General features: G+C 39.9%; 1 protein-coding gene across 2 annotated transcripts in view; it reads left to right on the forward strand.

Moving 5' to 3' along the window:
• ATP6V1A (ATPase H+ transporting V1 subunit A) overlaps positions 1 to 20,041 on the forward strand; it is a 31,014-nt gene that overhangs the window by 1,218 nt on the left and 9,755 nt on the right. The window contains exons 1-8 of one of the 2 annotated variants that reach the window (XM_030447648.1): positions 8,262 to 8,542; positions 12,524 to 12,618; positions 14,298 to 14,426; positions 15,967 to 16,181; positions 16,901 to 17,038; positions 17,537 to 17,688; positions 18,504 to 18,666; positions 19,707 to 19,815. In XM_030447648.1, the coding sequence (XP_030303508.1) occupies positions 12,537 to 12,618; positions 14,298 to 14,426; positions 15,967 to 16,181; positions 16,901 to 17,038; positions 17,537 to 17,688; positions 18,504 to 18,666; positions 19,707 to 19,815 (988 nt within the window). In that variant the 5' untranslated portion in view covers positions 8,262 to 8,542; positions 12,524 to 12,536. Of the gene's footprint in view, positions 1 to 8,261; positions 8,543 to 12,523; positions 12,619 to 14,297; positions 14,427 to 15,966; positions 16,182 to 16,900; positions 17,039 to 17,536; positions 17,689 to 18,503; positions 18,667 to 19,706; positions 19,816 to 20,041 lie in introns of those variants that run through there. The other variant, XM_030447640.1, reaches the window with a different exon arrangement.

Genomic DNA, 20,041 nt, shown 5'->3' on the forward strand with positions numbered 1-20,041 from the left:
AATTTACACTCCACCTGGGAATAACAGCAGTTTAGTGATAGTTTTATTCATTGTAATGCAATACTTCAGCAAAGTACACTTGCTACTTGATCTAGCATGGTATTTCAAATGCTAATACTGCTTGATGAAGAGAGGGTAGAAAAGGAGGAAAACCTACTGACAGCGTGCTTAAAGTAGTTTATTAGCCTACCCGTTTGTAGCACTTCAGGGAGAACATGCTGAGTGTAGATTGGCGTCTACAAGTGAAGTTCGAATAGCTGAGGCAGATCCTGATTATATTGTTAAGTTACTGTATTTGCGCTGACTGTGGCACTCTGCAGGTCTGCAGCAGCCAAATGTTTGGCTTTGCTGTACAGTACTTTGAAAGGACTTTTCAATGAGTAGTAAGCTTAAATATTTAATAGTATCTACATTTCATTGTTTTCTACTTAATACATGAAGTGAGATCAGCGATTACCAAAAATATCAGGTTATTTTTGCTGTGCTTGTCAACTTATAATGTCAAGTCTTTTGAAGACTTTTGTGTGGGAAAAAAAATTGTATTAATTCTATAATCTGGGGACAAAGCATGGCATTAAAAATTGATGAACCACCATAGAAATCCACTTCAGAGGATGGGGAAGGAGACTGAGAAATTAGAACAACACTGGAAAATGACTGCTGGCATCAGCTGACTGCTCAAATGGGGGTTAAAGTCTTGTGGTGCAATAGTAACACAAGATTTCTGTTTCCTCTAAGTTCAGCCTTTCCGTTTTCCAGTCAAGAACTGTTCTCTACAGATAGTGCTAATATTGAAGTCCAACTACAAATGATTAGTATTACCTAATTTCTATGAAGCGATAGCTTAAATTTATTTTTTATCTAGGTCTAAGTATATGTTATTTATTGTATACCTAACTTACAAAGTCTACAGGTTTTGGTGTGCTTCTGTTTTCTAAATTTTCTTTCCCCAGTATGACTGTAAGTTTATCTTCCAGACATGCATGGGTATTACTAGTTGTCATCCAAAACTGCTGTAGACCTGCAGATTACCAGGTGATTCCTCTGGAGATACATAAAGAGGCACTAATATTCACCTCTAGTGTTTTGACACTGTAATACTGTGTCTTTGAGTTCTTGAGCCCTGAAAATTCCTACCAACATTTCCCCTCCTGATTTTAAATGTTTGTGAACTAAAGTTCTGTTCCTAATTGATCTTACCCGGCCTTTAAAAAAAAAAAAAAAAAATTACAGGATAAACCTAATTGATATACGCTGGCGTTGATCAAAAGTTGTTGCATGCTATTTCTGGCCAGGTAATAGTTGCTCTTTTCCTTTCTTTCTCTGTTTAAAAAAACTCACGACCCTACATTGCTTGGATATGAAATAGTTTTTCTTTCCTCCATGCTTGTATCATTGGTGACAAAGAAAAGTGGGGAATTTTAGACTTGGAAATATTGAGGTATTGTTGAACAGTTCTATCCACATGATTTTTTTTTTTAGAATGGAACTATACCAAGGAAAATAGATGAACTAGTCAACTGGAATATCACGCTCATTTACTCTTAGTCCTAAGACTCTTGTCTTAAAACATGTGACTTCTTTAGCCTTTCAGCTGGACACAGAGAACTAGAGATCTGTTCCAGTAATAATCAACTAAAGGTCCAACATGCAAAACTGGATTAGACTGAATCTTCCGGCTATCATTCCTGTACTTTCTTTTATGTTCTGAAAATGGGTTTTTTTGTTCACTTTGCAGTGTTTAGTCTGTCCTCCCTTTTGAAAGTGGAAGGCTAAGCTTATAGTAAATTTTTGTGTTTGGTCATATGTCATAGCAGTAAGTTCTACTATCTCAGAAATGGTTTTGGTTTGGTTACCTTATTTCATCTGCGCATTTATTTGTTCCGTGTTTGTCAAATTCTCCCAAAGCTGAACACCCTCCCACTGCTTTGGAAGATTTACCGTTTGCTGCTAGCTTTTTAGACTTCCATATAGCAGCTGTAATAAGCTTTGACTTAAAAGGTCTGTCTTTACTGAAGTTATATGCTGAATGAAAACCAGTAAGATGTATATGGGTAAATCCTGAAAGTCATAGTGTAACAGACTTTGTTACTGTCACTTAAATGGCAGATGGACATCAGTTTTAGCTGCTGGATTTGCTTTCTGGGTTCATATGCTTGAATTTGCCTCTGAGTGTGTGTAGCAGTGAATTTACAGTGTCACTGCATGTTCTCTCCAGAAATAATTAAACAGTGATTTAATACATGGTGGCTGTTGACTGTTCCATTATTTTGTAATAGCTTACAACATTTTGCAGAGCCTGTTGTGTGTGTCTTAAAATACTCAAATTAGAAGTGATCAAAAAGTACTAAAACTAGTATGAGAACCAGCCACTGTGGTCACATTTTATAGTGCTGGGGAATCTGACATCTGTTTAATCCCAAGAAGAGTAAGTTTGAAGACCATTGCTACCCCAGTGAGCTGAGAGACATCCTGCTAAACAGTTAAATGAACTTACAAAAATAGACACATTGCAAATGCAAACTCTCAAGAGACAGTGGTGTTCCTAGCAGGTATCTTTGTAATGTGCAAGTCTTATCTTCGTCTTTTTTTATCAGTTGAAGCTCATTCATATTGCAAGGATTCTTGTGGCCAAGTTGAAATGTTGGTTCACTGGGAACTGTCAGCTGACCAGTCTGATGCCAGTTGGCATCCCAAAACAAATGCCAAAATCTTTGCTGTGAAGATGCAGTGTTCCCCTTGCTGGGTCCCATCTTTAGGATGCCATAAGCCATGCTTGCATGCTGGAGTGGTTTATTTTTGTTTCAAGTTGTTTATTGTTGTTTAAGACTATGTAAAATACAGGTGGTCTGAATGTCTGTGCTGCTGGTTTGCATTTTGTGCCCTAAGGACAAGTAGCAGTTCTGTTGTGTTTGAGATGGCCAGGTGTGATGAGGAATAGAAAGGTTATGGAAAGGTAAAGGCATACCTTTACAGAGAGAAAGCTGTGCCTTTTTTAAATAGTTTATTATAGCTAGAGAAAAGCTTTCAGGTGTGCAAGATTCCTTTAACAGCCTGAACAGTTACTTGCTTGTTAATAGTATATATTAATAATATATGAACATTATTAAATATTGCCTGTTATGAAATAGGCAAGTAATCTTTTGTAATCTACAAAAAAACCTTAATCTTATGAAAAGTTTAGTTAGTGGTTCGAACTTTTGGTTATTGTCATTATTAGACTACATCATTGTTTCTCATTATGAAAACTATCCCTTTAAAAGCAGTTCTTCAGAACAAAACCAAACTAGAGTAGTATTTTTGGCTAAATACAGATAACACCGATAAGGACTCTTAAAAAGGAAGTTCTGTTATGTGACTTTCCTCTAAATCTTTGAAGTCTTGAGGGTTTTGTTATCATGAGATAATTTTGCATCACTTTGCAGATATTCAGATAACAACCACAATACACAGATTATACAATGTTAAAATTTAGTATGTTGGAGGGGCTCTGGATGTTTTAAGGAAGCTCTAAATACTTCAGGTAATTGAACATAGAATCTCCAAATGTGGTTTAACTTGCTTTAAAACATAAAGATGAAATTTTCCATTCAACTTTCCAAAAGTTGACCTCAACTTAATTTCCTTTTACTTGAAATCCAGTGCCATATGTGTGTTGTGATTCTAGCCAAGCGCTTCACTCTACCAAAGTGCTATAAAAGGGAACTTCTGTCTGCTAGGGTTATTAGATCTTTATCTGATATATTAATGTGAACATGGTCTTGAAATTCACTATCAAATACCTCTCATAACAAGCTGAAGATTCTGTAATGTCTCTATTTTAAAGAGTGCTCTGAAAGTTAAGTGTAACAATGAACTGCTTATTCCAAACTTGTCCTTTTAGCTATTACATTTAGGGACAACAGGTTAGGTAGTGGTGAGACTCATAGAGGAGCAAGTGTGTTTTAATAAGCCCCAATTACTTGTATGTTTCTGCATACAAAAGTGAGCCTGACTGACAGTTTTAGAAATAATTGTTTTATGAGATTGCACATCTTTTTGTCCCATAAAAATCTTCAACTATTTGGAAGTGACTCTGCTGAACTGTAATGAAGTTTGCTGCTGTAATGGCTTGCAGCTTTGTGTTCATCTCACATTTGTCACATTTGCAACAAGAAATATTTCAAGTAATTCAGTCAAATGCACCTAAAAGAAGAGTGACCTGTATTTAAGAAAAGCAAGAGTAGATTTTAGCTTTGATGTGATATTAGTGAGATTAATCACAGAATGGTTAGATCTTTAAGATCACCATCTAGATGATCATTAGAATCATCTAGCCCCACCTCCCTGCATAGGCAGTGACACCTTTCACTAGACCAGATTGCTCCAAGTCCCATCAGCCTGGTCTTGAACACTTCCAAAGAGGAGGGCTTCCACAGCACCTCTGGGCAACCTGTGCCAGTGTCTCACTGCCCTCATAATGAAGAAATTCTTCCTAACATCTAATCTAAATCTCCCCTCTTCCAGTTTAAAGCCATTATCCTGTGTCCTCTCACTACATATCCTTGTAAAAAGTTCTTCCCCAGCTTTATTATAGGCACCTTTTAGGTGCTGGAAGGCTGCTATAGGGTCATCCTCCAGACAGAACATCTCCAACCATCTCACCCTGTCTTCATGTAGGATGTATGAACATGTTTAGTGGAAATGACTGAGCATCACACTAAGCAGATGGCTGCATAACTTATCAGCCCTAGTAGCTAAACGACAGGATCAGGATAAGAAAATAATACGACTGTGGGACACAGAAGTGAATATTGTGTTTGTACTCTGTGTTACGGCTTTGATCTCAATTGCATTAGATCTTTCTTTTGTGTGCAAGTCTATTAAGATGAAGAAGGGGAGTGATGTGTAGCAGGCTGAAAGGAACATCAAGTTTTTTGCAGTGTAGCAAGTAAAAAATAAGGGGAGGCTCATATATTTCTACCTCTCAGGATTCTCTGAAGAAGCCTTCTGGGCTGAGAAGGAAGAATTGGTGTACAGAGCCCTATTAGGGAAAGTTCTGTAGTGTATAAGCAGTCAGCTGGTGGAAGATTATTTTTCACTTGAACAATGGGGCTTAACAGGAATATTTTAGTTGATGAAACTAGGATCTTTATAAATTCTAGATACAGCATGACAACTGTGTTTGAAGTCAGAAGGGTAGTAATCTACCAAGCACATCAAATCTTCAGTGGGTCAAAGCAGTTATGCAGTAGGTGCCTTGCTGGCCTTTCTGTCTAGTTTTATCACTGCTGCTGGCTTCTCAGTCATGTTCAAACAGGACTTTTTTCTAGTCCTGTTCTGGGCTAACTGAGGGAATCTCCCCAGCTTCTAAATAAAAGCTTCAGTGCAATTTGTGGTGGTGATACTTCTTGGACAGACATCACATCCCATCTTTGTTGTAGAACTAGACGCTGTAAATATGTATTAAACATAAATACATTTTTTATGTGTTTAGCTTGTGCGCATGGTACTGCTTGAAGTATTGGGCTTTTATGTATTGGCATGCCCACAGGTAAGTTCCTGTTTATTTTGAAGAAGGCTTCTGACAGGCTTTGCAATTTGTCATGTTTTTAGTCTCCCTTTGTAGCCATTGTAACTCCTGAAAGCATCAGACTTCAGGATGAGTGTGCTATGCTGGCAGTGGCAGCATGATTCTATTTCCTGTATTTTTCTCTTGAATACACCTGTGTTTACCTGTACATGTGCTGAGTAGCAAGGTTTGTGTGAAAGGAAGGGGCTTTATAACACCCAAGAACAAATGTGAGAAATGAATTGTTTTGTATGATTGCAGATGGATCCACAATATGTAGCTGAGCATCACTTAGGCAGATTTCTGACCTATCAAGAGCAGAGGTGGCCTCAAAGTGCCCTGTGGCAGCTGGAATTATATGAATGAGTAAATGGGAAAATTGATATTGTTGAATGTAAGAAACAATGCTATTACTAACTAGGTTTATGGCAAGGTTGGTACAGTTATCTTCCTGGTGCTTTGTGTGAAGAGAAGACTAAGACATATCATTGTGTTGAGTCTTGAATGGTTTCCTTAGAGTGTAGATAATACAAAGTTGGAAGGTGTCTGACATAGCAGAGGGCTGTGCTGCCTTTCAGAGGAACCTCCACAGATTGGAGTAGTTCCATGAGACAGGAGTCTCATGAAACTCAACCAATTGCAGAGTCCTGCATTGGGGGAGGAATGCTCTGCAACAGGCTGGGGACTGGCTGGCTGTAAGATACTTTTGCAGAAAATGGACTAGAGGTCTTGGTAGTCACCAAGTTGAATATGAGCTGGCAATGCAGCCTTGTGGCAAAGAAGGCCAACACTGTCCTGGCCTGCATTAGGAAGACATGGACTTGATGGGGTGAGTCCAGAAAAGGGCCAGAAAGATCACTAACATTTAGACCCATCTTTCATTTGAGGAGAGGCTGAGTGAGCTGGGATTGCTTAGTTTTGGGAAGAGAAGGCTCAGAGAATCTTATTTTAAAGTAAATAAATATCTAATGAGAAGGAGCAAAGAAAATGAAGACCCTTCTCAAGTGATATCTGCTGGAATAACAGGAAGCAATGGGTACAAAGTGAAATACAAAGAATTCCCTTTAAACTTAAGTGAGAACGTGTTTTACTGTGAGAGTGACTGAACACTGGAATGGATTGGCCAGAGAGTTGTGGAGTCTTCATCCTTGGAGGTAATCAAAACCAAGTCGGACATGGCCCTGAGCTCTGTCTTGGAGCAGGGTGTTGGAACTAGATGATCTCCAGAGGTACCTTCAAATCTTAGCATTTCTTTTCAGTGACTGAAAAATCTGGTGTGATTTTTTTTTTTTCCCCCCTACTGTTTTATAGTGAAATTACAACCTTGTGGACTATTAAAGAGCATATTTCATGAGAATACTATGGTTTTTCTTCCAGTTGGCCTGTGTAAGAGTGTGCTGGGTGTGCTGTTCTTTCAGGGACAACATTCCAGATTCTAGATGAGAAATGCCACTAAACTTGTGTTTGTCAAGTAACTTAGGCACTGCATTTTTAATTTGTTTTTTTTCAGTGCTTCCTCTTAAAAATATCATTTTGCAAGGGGAAGTATGAGCTGTTCAAGTTACAGGAAATCTATGGCAGTGATTGTCCTATTACTTCTGAGGAGGCCCATGCACCACTTCCTCAATACAGCTGAAGAGCAGGACTTGTGTACTGTACCAAAGACACTGTACCAAAGTCTGCTCAGGTGAATACAGTAAATGTTGGTAGTTTTGATTTTAAAGCAAGACTTAAATGTGATGTTAAGCTAGCTGTCCAGCATGGCTTGTGATCTTCAGTATCTTATAACATCTAGCGTTTTGTGAAAAAGAGAAGGCAGGATCTTCTTTGGAAAACTTTATTTAGCTATGCTTTATTATGTATGCCTTTAACTTTTCCTGAATGTAAGGGCTTATATTCTGACTTCATTTTTCTGCTGTAGGAAGTCAAAGTACATTAGTCTGTTTCAGCTGTGCTAAAATCTGTAGCCTTAGTTCAAAGTTAGTCCAGCAGAATGAATCCTAGCACTGGTGACTTACTGATGTAATACTGCTGGTTCTGAATTACTGGTTTTGTCCTATTTGCTACAGTTTTGGTTTGTATATTTAAGCTTTTGTCCCAATATGGTGTGTTGCTAATACTAGAACTTGAAAAGGTAGTCTTGACAAGTTGTGAAGACTGCAGGAAACTCTTCAGCTCATTCAGCTTCTTGGGGAGGAGCACATTACCTGCTCTGTAGGACATAAAGGATAATATCAGTGCCTGTCGATCCTTAGCGACAGATTCTAGCAGCTGGCACTCAAGGTGGCATGTCAGTCTGCTTTGCTAAGATGTGGGATGTTGCATCAATGCTTCTGCTAACTAGGGGAATGGTTTCTGAAATTAGCAGCAGTAAGCCCCACAAGACTCTCTATTTGGACAAGATTCTTCTGGAGACTCAAACAATCGGTGTGGCAGTGTCTTCAGCAGCCTCCCTGTGCAGTATGTTGTTAAACAGCTGGTGTGTTAAGCTCTTCCAGAACAGAGCAGACACCGACATGGATATATGATGGGGGGAGGACTAGTAGGTAAATAGACTCGCAGAAAGCATGCATGTCTCTTTTAAGGATTTTTATGTCGTATGTACCACTTGGGACATTGCGATTATTTGCTTTGCAGGAGGTCCTTAGTGCAGGAGCCAAATGCTTCTTTTAGTGTCTCATGCTGGGTGCTGTGCAGCAAGGAGGGCACAGATGGGAGTTCAGCTGGGCTCTAGGTAGCTGCTTGGTTTGCTATTGCGGCAATGCTCGGCGCTGGTGGGAGAGAGGGAGACTGATGACTCATCAAGTCAGGTGGTTGTGCCTCTGCTGTGTGTCAGAAATTTCTTTCCCCTCTGCAGCAGGCTTTCTCATCCCTCTGTGTAGGGGCACTAGAAGGACAAGTATTTCGTGAGTGGTGGTGATGAACTGCTGATTTCTGTCTTTTTTTTCATTGGGTCTGTGGATTTTTGATACTCTGTTTCTGCTAAACAAGGTAAGGATCTGTGTTTATATGATAAAATAGACATGGATTTTCTTCCTTGCTTAGAAGGATCCTTCTAAAAATCTCATTGGAGACTTAATTATGAAGAGATCTTTGTGGTAAGGCAGTCAGCTTATCGTGTGAATTCTGGCACTGATTAAATCTTTGAAGCAAAAACAAGGAACTGTAATAGAAAACATGTTTCTCTGCCGTTGAGAGCAGTATAGTTAAATTTTTGGGGTTTCTCTGCAATCACATTACTGTTACCAAGATAGAAAGCTCAGGTCATTGGTCCCTTCTTGTTTAATTGTGACTACAAAATTACTTCAATAAATCACAATTTAGTCAGAAATGGCTCTGCAGCAACTGCTGTTTTGTTTTCTAGCATTGTTAAACAGAATATGACTATGCTAGAGCTTAAAAGCCTGTTTAAAATAAATCATTGAACTATTTAAGATTAAGAATATTCCTCTTTGTAAGTTGAAAAGGTGTAAGAGGCATCTGTGCTCAGAAAGGATTAAAATTAATTACCTGTGAAAGTGTGCTAGGGGGCTTTGAAGGAGTGGATTGCATGTAGTGCCTTGGAGTGAGGCCTGTGAAAGGCTGTAGAAACTTGGTAGATTTCTAAAATGCTTCCGTATCATGGCTTCTGTGGTAAGTATAAACTGCGAACACACATGGTATGTTCAGCAATATGTGATGTGCTTTATGGAATTTTGTTATATATGATTATGAACAATGAAGACATTTAACAGTGTAGGTAGGTAAAGAAATATTTCTGAAGGATTTTTTTACCTAAATGTAAATTTGTAATTCTAATTCTCAAGCACAAGATAACTATGCAGGGACAAATAACAGCATTTCTTTTTATAAGTGTGGCCAGCTGTCCTGCAGGTTTTGGATATGAAGTTAAACTGGCTAGTGTTTTTCCTGCTTTTCCTTGCTGTTATGAATTCACTTTTTCATATAGGACCCTGTACTGTATACTTGCCAAACAGTGTCATGAATTTAGTTATGAAAATTTGGGTTAGCTCTTTCTTTGTCGTGCTTCTTCAGAAGATTTTGACAGTAGGACTCCAGAGATTGCTCTGTATGGTGGTGATTTTCTAAGACTATTTGGGGTGATTTTGTAAGACTGGCTGTTTTTTCAGTATGAAAAGTAATTGTGCTTGAGTTTTTGTTTTAAATTGTTAAAAGCAAAATTGTTAAAGGCAATTGTTAAATTGCTAAAAGCAAAAAAGATGAGGTAGTTATATTCATTTGGTCAGAACCAGCTCTTACCAGCTGCTCAGGAACTGAAGATTGCTTTGCAAGGACTTCCTGTCTGCCATTGTCAGAGGAGATTTAAAAATACGGAAAATTTTCTTCTGTGCCTAAACAACAGGCAGCTTAAAGGATAAACTGTTATTATGGAGAGTAGAGAGACCTAACGGAGCCTCTGAGCTTGGGAGCAGTTAACACTTCCACTCCAGGCTGGTGGTGACTCAGTCAGGTTCGGCTTTTGGGGAGGTTGCTGTGAAATGAGTCAATGGTGGCCATGTTACACAAGCCACTCCAGAGAGACATGGAGCCTGGAAGAAGCTATTTGTTCAGGATACATAGGAGTTTGAAATAATTTGAGATAGTTTTCTTACAGAGCAGAGCCAGTGGTTTAAAATATTTGGATTGGTAAAGAGGCTGAGGGGCAGAGGATTAGTTGTATAGTACTAAAAAGCTGGTAAATGGGCATAGAATCATAGAATTGGCTGGGTTGGAAGGGGCCTCAGAGATCATTGAGTCCAACCCTTGAACCACCGTTGAGGTTGCTAGACTATGGCACTGAGTGCCACATCCAGTCTCTTTTTAAATATCTCCAGGGACGGAGAATCCACCACTTCAGTGGGCAGCCCATTCCAATGTCTGATCACCCTTTCCGTAAAGAAATTCTTTCTAATATCTAACCTAAACTTCCCCTGGCACAACTTAAGACCGTGCCCTCTTGTCTTGTTGAAAGTCATCTGGCAAAAGAGCCCAACCCCCACCTGGCTACGCCCTCCTTTCAGGGAGTTGTAGAGAGCGATGAGGTCTCCCCTGAGCTGCCTCTTCTTTAGGCTGAACAACCCTAGCTCTCTCAGCCTCTCCTCATAGGGTCTGTGCTTGAGTCCCTTCACCAGCCTGGTTGTCCTCCTTTGGACCTGCTCCAGGACCTCGCTATCCTTCCTGAACTGGGGGGCTCAGAACTGGACACAGTACTCGAGGTGTGGCCTCACGAGCGCTGAGTACTGGGGCAGAATCACTTCCTTGGACCTGCTGGCCATGCTGTTCCGGATACAGGCCAGGATGCCATTGGCTTTCTTGGCCACCTGGGCACACTGCTGGCTCATGTTCAGCTTCCTGTCGATCCAGACTCCCAGGTCCCAAGATAAGATTTTAAGAATTGCAGATGTCACTTACCTGCTACTCCTGAAGAGACAGCAAAGCATCTTTTAATGATGGTGGAAGGTGTGGCAATGTAGCTGTGTTCTTCACTGCACAGGTTTGCAAGCCTGACTATGCTTCTGTGTTTGCTGCCTTGCAGAAGATGCTGGGTTAGGTTAAGCTTCTCACAAGGACTGGATCACCAGATTCCTCACAGGGTTCACATCACCAAACCCCATGGGCTTTATCTGGGTAGGCCCTGTTCATGTGTAGACAGCATTGTATACTAGGATTGCCATAGCACACCTTTCACCAGTCTTGTGATTGTGTCAATGCAGTAGAAATGGGTAGAGACTTGCTGTGAAAAACAGGGGTTTAAAACTGGTTTATTGCTTTGTTGAGCGTATCTTTCAGTTTAATAATGCTTGCTTGGGCTGTTTGTTTGGGGTGTATGTTCGGGTGTGCTTGTGGGGAAGAGGGGTCAGAAAAACAGGAGGGGCCGGCCGGGGGGGCCCGCGAAACAGTAACGTCACGTGACCGTTCCCCTCGGCAACAGAGCAAAGCCCGCGAAACGGGAACCAGTGCTGGGAGAGCCCGCGGGATGGGAACCAATGATGAACTGATGGGAGACTGAGGGGAAGGGTTTTTATGAAAAGTATAAAAGGGCCGGTTTTACATTACTGAAGGTGTGAGCCGATTGCTGGAGCTGTGTCTCCGCAGCCGCCCAGCGCGCTGCTTTACTCGTATAGCTCTCACGTTCTCAGTAAAAATTTTACTGCTGAAAAGTCAGCGTTTTTAACACTTGCTTTACGGTTCTCTAACACTGATCCGTTTCCAAGGTAACGCAGAGCATGTTAAGGGCTGACAGAGGGAAATCATTAAATACTTTTATCAGCACCAGAAGCAGAAGAGCCCAGTTGTCAATTACAGGACAAATGTGGATCAAGCAGGTCTGTTTCTAAGACAGCTTTTTCTGTGCCCATTGTTTAGGTTCTCTAAGCAGTTACTGACAAACTATGTCATTGTTTGTCTCAATGAAAATACAATTTTCCTCCTCTGAACACTGATCCAGCAACTTGAGAAAGCAAAAATAGATTTTTCACAATTAATATGGGTAGTATTGCTTTCTAAATACCCGTGGCAGTACATAGCCCCAGAACATTCCTTGCTTATGGGAAAGTCCAGATTTTGAAGGAGGCTAGATGGCGCATTGAAGAGAGAAGAGATTCTCCATTGTTTAAATATCCCATTATTTGGCTTTAAAATAGTTGAGCACTATTTGGCTTGAAAATAGCTGAAGGTGTTAAAGCATTTTTGGAGAGGAACTGTTTCACTCAGAGTTGTTCTGTGAAGCATATTATGGATTGATGTTCCACCCTGGTTTTCTGTGATAGGGGCTGTTAGTTCTTTTGTTTGTTCAAAGAGTTACTTTTTAACTTTTTATGGGTTTAAAATCAGTGTGGTTAAGGTGCTTCAGGCTATGGGTTCAGAATTCCCTATAACTGGAAACAAGGAGAGAGCACAGGGAAGGAAAAGGAGAATTCTTACATGTGTGTTTTCTTTGAAGCTGACTTTTCTTATTTGCCTCCTGTACAGTTGAAGAGGCAAAATGGACTTCTCCAAGCTACCTAAAATCCGTGATGAGGACAGAGAGGCTTTTGTTGGCTATGTCCATGGAGTCTCAGGACCAGGTAGGTATTAATTTGTAAAGGAAGTCATAGGTTTTGTTTAATCTAGTGTCTTGTGAATCTCGTTCACTTGGAAGTGGAGGAGTATTGTAGAGCTCTGTGTGGGACTTTTTTTTGGGAGAAGGGGGAGTTCAGAAAGATAACTGATAAAATAGTAAGAAAGATACCAACAAGATGTTAATGATAATTAATCTTAATTAAAGATGTATTGAGCAGAATCTGGCTGATGAATAATAAAAATAAAAATAACAGGTAGTAAACTTCCTCAATGAATTAAAGCCACTTGATCAGAAGTCTGCAGGCCCTAAGTACTAAGCCTCTTTAAAAAGGTATGAGACGCATAGTCTGTTTACTATGCGGTTTGACTCTGCTCTCTGCAATACTCAGTCCCCTACCAGTACAGAGCTGTTCTGTGTGACTGCCCCATGGGCTGAAGGAGGTCAGTGAGGAGCTGAAAGGTTCAGGGAAGGTGGCAAAGTGTAGTGGTAGTGTCAGGTGGGTGGGGAGAAAGAGGACTCTCCTTCTTGATCAGATTAAATGGTTTCTGTAAGCTCTGATGGTAACAGCTTTTTAATACTCCATGACTGTACTGTCTTTTCTGGTCCCTCTTGAATTCTTTTCAAGAGCTGAAGGAAGGGATGGGAATGTGAGAACAGAAGAATCACATGTATTTTTGTTAATGCAGGTTATTTGATGAATAAGAAGTTCTGTTGGCTCATGTCTGCCTAAATAAATGCCTATTTTTTAACTGCCCATCCTTAGCTGCAGAAGTGATACTTAAAAACAATTTTAAATTTGTTAGCTTCCTTTCCTAAGAAATGCAAAATGTATTTTTTTGTGTGTGTGTAGATTTGTGAATCTTAGGTTCAAGATTGATGTTGTAAGACAAGACTTGATACATTTTATCCTAAAAGCAGCTAAGCCGCTTGTTTGACCTGCTGAAATTTAACTCAAAACAGTAGGAGGTTTCAGGCCCTAAATATGCTGTCAAGCAGTCTTCATCTGTTGAAGCTTAAGTGCCCTAAGGTGTATGTCAGTTTTCTACAAAATAAAACATCAAAATAATGTTATCTTGAAAGTTTTGTAGCCATCTGCTTCTCTACACCTTGTATATATTGCCTTTAGCAGGCAACTTGGCTTGATCTATACATGGAAATATTTTGTTAACATCCAGGTAAACAAAAGTTTGAGTGGCTTGAAAATGCTTGTCCCCAGCTACAGGTTTATGTAGCTACCAGGTATAAGGTGAACTTTTGCCATTTTCCTGTATGTTTTTAATTTGATGAGATGAGAATGCAGCTCAGCTAACTGAAAGGGAGAAGTGCATATGTAACATGTTTGTCAAAGTTCACTGCATCTCTGAGCCCCCAAATATTCACCATTTCTCTAAGTAGATAAGAGAGATTAAGGAGTGAATTGTCTGGGAACTACTACAGTCTGATAGTGTCCTCTTATTGAACATGAATGAACAGTGTGAAAAGTATAGGGAAACTTTTCCTTTTGGCTTTAAACTAGAAATGTCAGCGTTTGTGGCAGCCAGGTTAACCCTTTTGTGAAATCAAGAATGCACTTCTGATATGGGCAAATACCAGGCTTATGCCATGCAGTTCTTACTAACTTCTTGATGAGTAAACTTCTTGAGCTACAGGAAAAATACTCACCTGTGCATATGTCTTCTACAGTGGTCACAGCGTGCAATATGGCAGGTGCTGCTATGTACGAGCTGGTTCGAGTAGGCCACAGTGAGCTGGTGGGGGAGATTATTCGACTGGAAGGTGACTTGGCAACTGTTCAGGTGTACGAAGAAACTTGTATCCTTTTTGCTGATCCCTCTGGGCCTACCAGACTGCCCAGTCCAGAACATGGTGGTGATTAGGGTCAAGAAGATGAGCAGGGCTTACTGGGACTGGCCCTTGGTACTTCTGATGTCAGCAGGCAGTAGCATTTACTCTGCACATCTTTTGTAAATTCTGACAGTTTTGAGTCAAATTTTACCTTGCTTGTCTGTGGACTGAGAACTTTTGTTTTTGTTTTAATGTGGAAATTAAATAATGGGTATCTTAGCATTTAAGTTAATTTTAATTTCACTATTACAATTGCTCATTAAGGATGTCGTTTGACAAATGTCACCATAAATGACATTTGAGGTCTGTTTGTTGAAACTACCAAGCAGTATATATTGCATTTTGTTTATTTGCTTTAGAAAACTAGGTTTGTATAATACTTAAATAGGAAATGTGGGTATAAAGGATGCAGTCTTATGGGCAGAGTATTTTGCCAGACAAAATACATTCTTGCCTCTGCAATGTGCTTACAGAATCTTGGTCCAGCTAGGATGAAGCATATATTCTAAAATCTAGTTAATTTTAAATGTACCTTGTATTACACGTATAGAAGAGAATGTTAAAAAGGAAGTCATGAAACTTGAAGGCAGACCTTTTTTTTTTTTTTTCTTCATACTGTTTTAAATTTGAGTTAGCTCAGTGTGTCTGTAGAGGCTAGGAAAAAGCCTCTGTTGGCTTCCAAAGCTGTGTTCAAAGGAGCTGGATGGTAGGCTGTTGACTAACTCCAGTTATACCTAATAATTTGTCATCACTGTAAAATCTAGTAGCCTTCCATTAGTACATGGAAAAAGTTTAAATATGCTCTACCTTTATCTCTCTGATGAGAGGGCTATGTCATAAGACTCTCTGAAGTTAACTGGAGTTTAATAGGGTTGCTGAATAGGGTTTGAGGGGTTTCTTTTGTATTCTAGCAGGCCCTTTTGCCAAACTTCTGACCCTTTGCAGATAAGTCCATTGTTCATCTTTGGAGTCTAGATACTGCATAGACTGGAAAACTTAGTATCAGATAGGTGGGAAATTATGCTGGCCTTGGACAAACTGCCTTAAAAAAACAGGCTCTCATCAAAAAGATAGTGCAAGGCTTAAGGTCAAAACAGTAATGTTCTGTAACAAATTCTGATGCAAAAAAATTATGTGTTTTAACTTTAACAATCAAACCTGCTTTCTAGATATCAGGATTTAAGAGATTTAAGAAATGCCTGACTTTGTCATCCTGCTGCTTGGCAAGGATGCTACAGTAAGCTCATCCCTATAGTTAACTTGAACTAATGATCATAAAGTAGAATATTAACCTCTTCTCTGTCTCTCTGAAGGATAAGCAACTTCGTTGCTTTAGCAATTTCAGCTTCAGTTCAGTACAAAGTCTATGTGCTTCTCAAATGATGTTGCATAATTTAGAAATAAAAATATTACCTGGTGGTTTAAGAGCACGATGCTGTGAATGTGATGCCTTCTGCCCTGTTTCTTTCCCATTCTCTGGATGAACTTTTCCTTAGCAAATCTTTAGCTGGTGTCTCTGTAGGAGATCCTGTGCTCCGTACTGGCAAACCCTTGTCAGTGGAACTGGGGCCTGGCATCATGGGAGCTATTTTTGATGGTATCCAGAGGCCTCTCTCAGACATCAGCGCTCTGACCAAAAGTATCTATATCCCTAGAGGAGTCAATGTGTCAGCTTTGAGCCGAGATATCAAATGGGACTTCGCACCTTTCAAAGGTCTGCGGGTAGGTTCTGACAAGACTGTCTACCCCTGCCCCTAGAGCTTAGGGACAGAGCAGAGTGTCAAGACTGTGGCTGCTGGGAGCTACTGTTAATGCTCTGTTAAGTTTGTGAAGGGGGAACTATGAGGTGGTAGCAATGTATGAATGAGGACTGGATGGGGATCATCAAAACTTACTCAATGCATCTTAATGTCTGGTTTTGCTACATATGAGAAAGTTGTGAATTTGAATGTATTTACAAAACCCTAAAGAAGTTAGTGGAGTTGCGCTAAGCATGAGAAGATGTTACTTAAGCAAAAAGAATAACTGCAGAACATGTTTCATGGATGGTGAAGATAGCCTCAGAGCTGGAAAGGGTCAGCTTTAGCCCTTGATATCTTCTTTTTTCCAGCTTCTCAGGTTAACGTGTTTTCCTTCCTCCACTCAACACACTAAACTGATAGATATAAAAGAAACAAAGAAAATTCCTTGCATCAGACAGTAATTGCTGCAGTCTGAGCCTTGAACTGGAATGGCTTCTGAACCCAGATAGTCATGCTAGCAGTGTGCTGTTAGTGTAATGAGTTATGTAAATGGGGTACTGTGCTGTAGCAATGCATTTATAAAGGGAGTAATCACAGTGCCAGACTTAATAGCTGTAGTTATTTTATACAGTTCTTTGTCAAGGTTCTTTTTTAAAACTGAAGTTCTCACTTGTGACTAATAATCTGTCCTGATTTTAGGTTGGCAACCACATCACTGGTGGAGATATTTATGGTGTGGTGAATGAAAACTCCCTTATCAAACACAAAATCATGCTGCCCCCACGGAGCAAGGGTACAGTTACATACATTGCTCCACCAGGAAACTATGACACTTCAGTAAGTCTCATGAACAGCAGCTGCAGGTGTACTCTGTGTCTCTTTCATAAAACTGATGTACTCTTTGTTCTGCATGATGCCAACTAGAAAGTGTTGCATGCAACAAAAGGCATCAGAATTAACGATCACCTCTTCTACCCTGCCTGCAGGGGTTGTATGATTATCTTGTGCAGTTACTTGCTATGTATTCAGCTTGCCAATGGAACTTCAGTATCCTGTGTTTGCTGACCTTTATGGAATATCTATGCTCCTTAAAAGCATATTTTTTGCTGAAGCTTCATCTTGCACATTTTTTCCCCCCAGTAGCATTGTAAATATGGGAAAGATTCTTCCCATAGGCCATCCCACCCGTCAGGAGGGGCAACAGCATGTTGAGGCTTCAAAAAATCTGTGGTAGTGTCAGAGACCTACCAGTGCAGAGTAGTTGAGATGAGAATTTGCCTGCTAGTCCTGTGTGCAGCTGTTTGCTTACTTCAGGTGTCTGGTGTTGTCTGTTAGGATGTTGTCTTAGAGCTGGAGTTTGAAGGTGTGAAGGAAAAGTTCACCATGGTCCAGGTATGGCCTGTACGTCAAGTCCGTCCTGTTACTGAGAAGTTACCAGCCAATCATCCTTTATTAACTGGCCAGCGGGTCCTGGATGCCCTCTTCCCGTAAGTACTAGTTTTTATTTTCTAGTAAGAAATCTTTCTTTTGAGGAAATAAGCAGAGGAAGGTGATGTTACTCTTTTTGGTTTGTTTTTTTAGAGGCAAACAGGCCTCAGGCTTTCACTACATATTGCAGCACAAGCTCAAAAAATATTTTGCTGAATTCCTCAGACTTCTATATCTGAGAGGAAAACCTGCTAGTGGGAAAAGGAAGAGAAGTGTAACAAGATAGTTCTAGTCCATTAATCTAGAAAAGAACAGGCAAGCATAAACTTAACATAATTATACCAAATCTACTCAAAGGCTGGAACTTCCAGGCTTGGTATCTCTGAACACAACTAGGATCTTTTTCCAGGGTTTGAAGTTGCATAGGTACCAATGATTTTTTAGGGTCACCACCTAAGAAAACTGGTGCACTTAGCTGCTGAAATGAACATTTTTAATTACAGTTAGCTTCCAAGGCACTAAATTCAGTAATTTTGGCCCTAAAATTAAGGAAGCTGAGTGCAGTTGTTCTTTTCTTAGCTTATGCATTCCACTGTTGCTTACAGCTGTGAGGACTGCTATGTTTCAGGCTTGAAAGTTGAGCTCTTGTACCATCATAAGTCATGTATTTGAAGGGCAGAATAAGAGCAGGATAGTTCATTCCCTCAGTCTTTCTTTCAGTTTAGGGAAAGACCTCTGTATTTCTCACCCAAAACACTAAACGTGACTCCTGTCACTCTGCTTTTAATTAGGGAGTTTTATTGGAAAACATTCTAAGATGAGAGAGGGTTGATTTTGAGTTCCTCGCAAATCAGAGTTCTTTTTCTTTACTCAGGTGTGTACAAGGGGGCACAACAGCGATTCCTGGGGCATTCGGTTGTGGGAAGACTGTGATATCACAGTCTCTCTCAAAGTACTCCAACAGTGATGTCATCATTTATGTAGGCTGTGGAGAACGAGGAAATGAAATGTCTGAAGTCCTGAGAGATTTCCCTGAGGTTAGTATGGAGAATTCATGGAGAGTAAGCCTTCCTGTAAAGACTTGTTATTAATCTACAATCTGTATTGGTAGATTAACTTGAAGTGATCTTATCTCCTTGCTGTAAGTTCTGGCTGTAGGTGCAGAAATCCCTTTTCACTCATTCAAGAATAATTTCAGTGGCACCTCAGTAAACATCTGGGCTAGTTTCTGGGTGTACCTTCCAGCTTGTTTAAAATAAAGCCAAAATGAATGCTAGGCTGTAGTTTATCACAGTTATAAGCACCTGACCTTTCACTGGTAATGTCTCTGACTTTTGTAATTTAACCAGGTATGGCAAATGCAGCATCTGTATTAAGAGGGTGTAGTGTGGTGGTACAAAGTTACCAGGTACTAGTTAGACATGTTAGGCTTTGGAATACCTTCTAAAGGAAGTAGAAAATATCTGAATTAAAAAACAAAAAAACAAACAAACAATGAAGTTTACCAGTCCTTCTACCTGCTGTTGTACGTTAGTGTTTTAGTTGTGGCATGGGCTTTTTTAAAATATGGGAAGAAGCTAAATAGTCTAAACTGTTGGGCTGTTGGGTTGACGCTCCCCTATCAGAAATAAAGAATAAAAGGCGTGGGTGAGTTTGATAACAAGATGAAAATGTTAGGCTAAGGTGGTCAGGTCATGAAAAGGTAAGTCCCAAGATATTTGTAAGTGGAATTCTACACAAATGTCAGGATATGCATTCTGTTGTTCAGCTGTTAGTGAGGCTTCACATGGTTTATTTATGTGTTTTTATGCCAAATGGTCAAAGACAAACCTGTATCAATGTAGGTCAGAGAAAAAAAGCTGTCTGATTCCCACTGAACTCATGACAGGAAGTTAAGATATTTAGCTCTCCTAAAGTAGTATGCTTAGAGGATGGTATATTTCCTGATGCAGTGGATTTGTCATCATTAATTGAAATGGGATCAACGGGGATACATTAAAAAACAAAACAACACAAAAAACAAAACAAAACAAAACCTGACACTGTCACCTTTTCCCCCCCTTTTTTTGCATTTTAGTTAACAATGGAAGTTGATGGCAAGACAGAAAGCATCATGAAGAGAACAGCTCTTGTAGCGAATACTTCCAACATGCCTGTGGCTGCCAGAGAAGCCTCTATCTATACTGGTAAGATTTACAGGAGGATGGAAAAAGTTGTATGTGTAGAGCAGGCCACCACACTTCAGTATGTTCAGTTTCTGAGATGTTGGTATCAAGAAACCTGTTTAATTTCAGCAGTCAACCCTTTCAGGCCTTGCCTGTTTGAAGTTTTACTACTTTAATTAAATCTGGCTTGCTTGTATATAACTGTGATTTCCTAATATTGAGTAAATTTTACTTATAAGGTGAACTG

The sequence above is a fragment of the Calypte anna genome, chromosome 1, assembly GCF_003957555.1.
Source record: "Calypte anna isolate BGI_N300 chromosome 1, bCalAnn1_v1.p, whole genome shotgun sequence".
Classification (NCBI taxonomy): domain Eukaryota; kingdom Metazoa; phylum Chordata; class Aves; order Apodiformes; family Trochilidae; genus Calypte; species Calypte anna.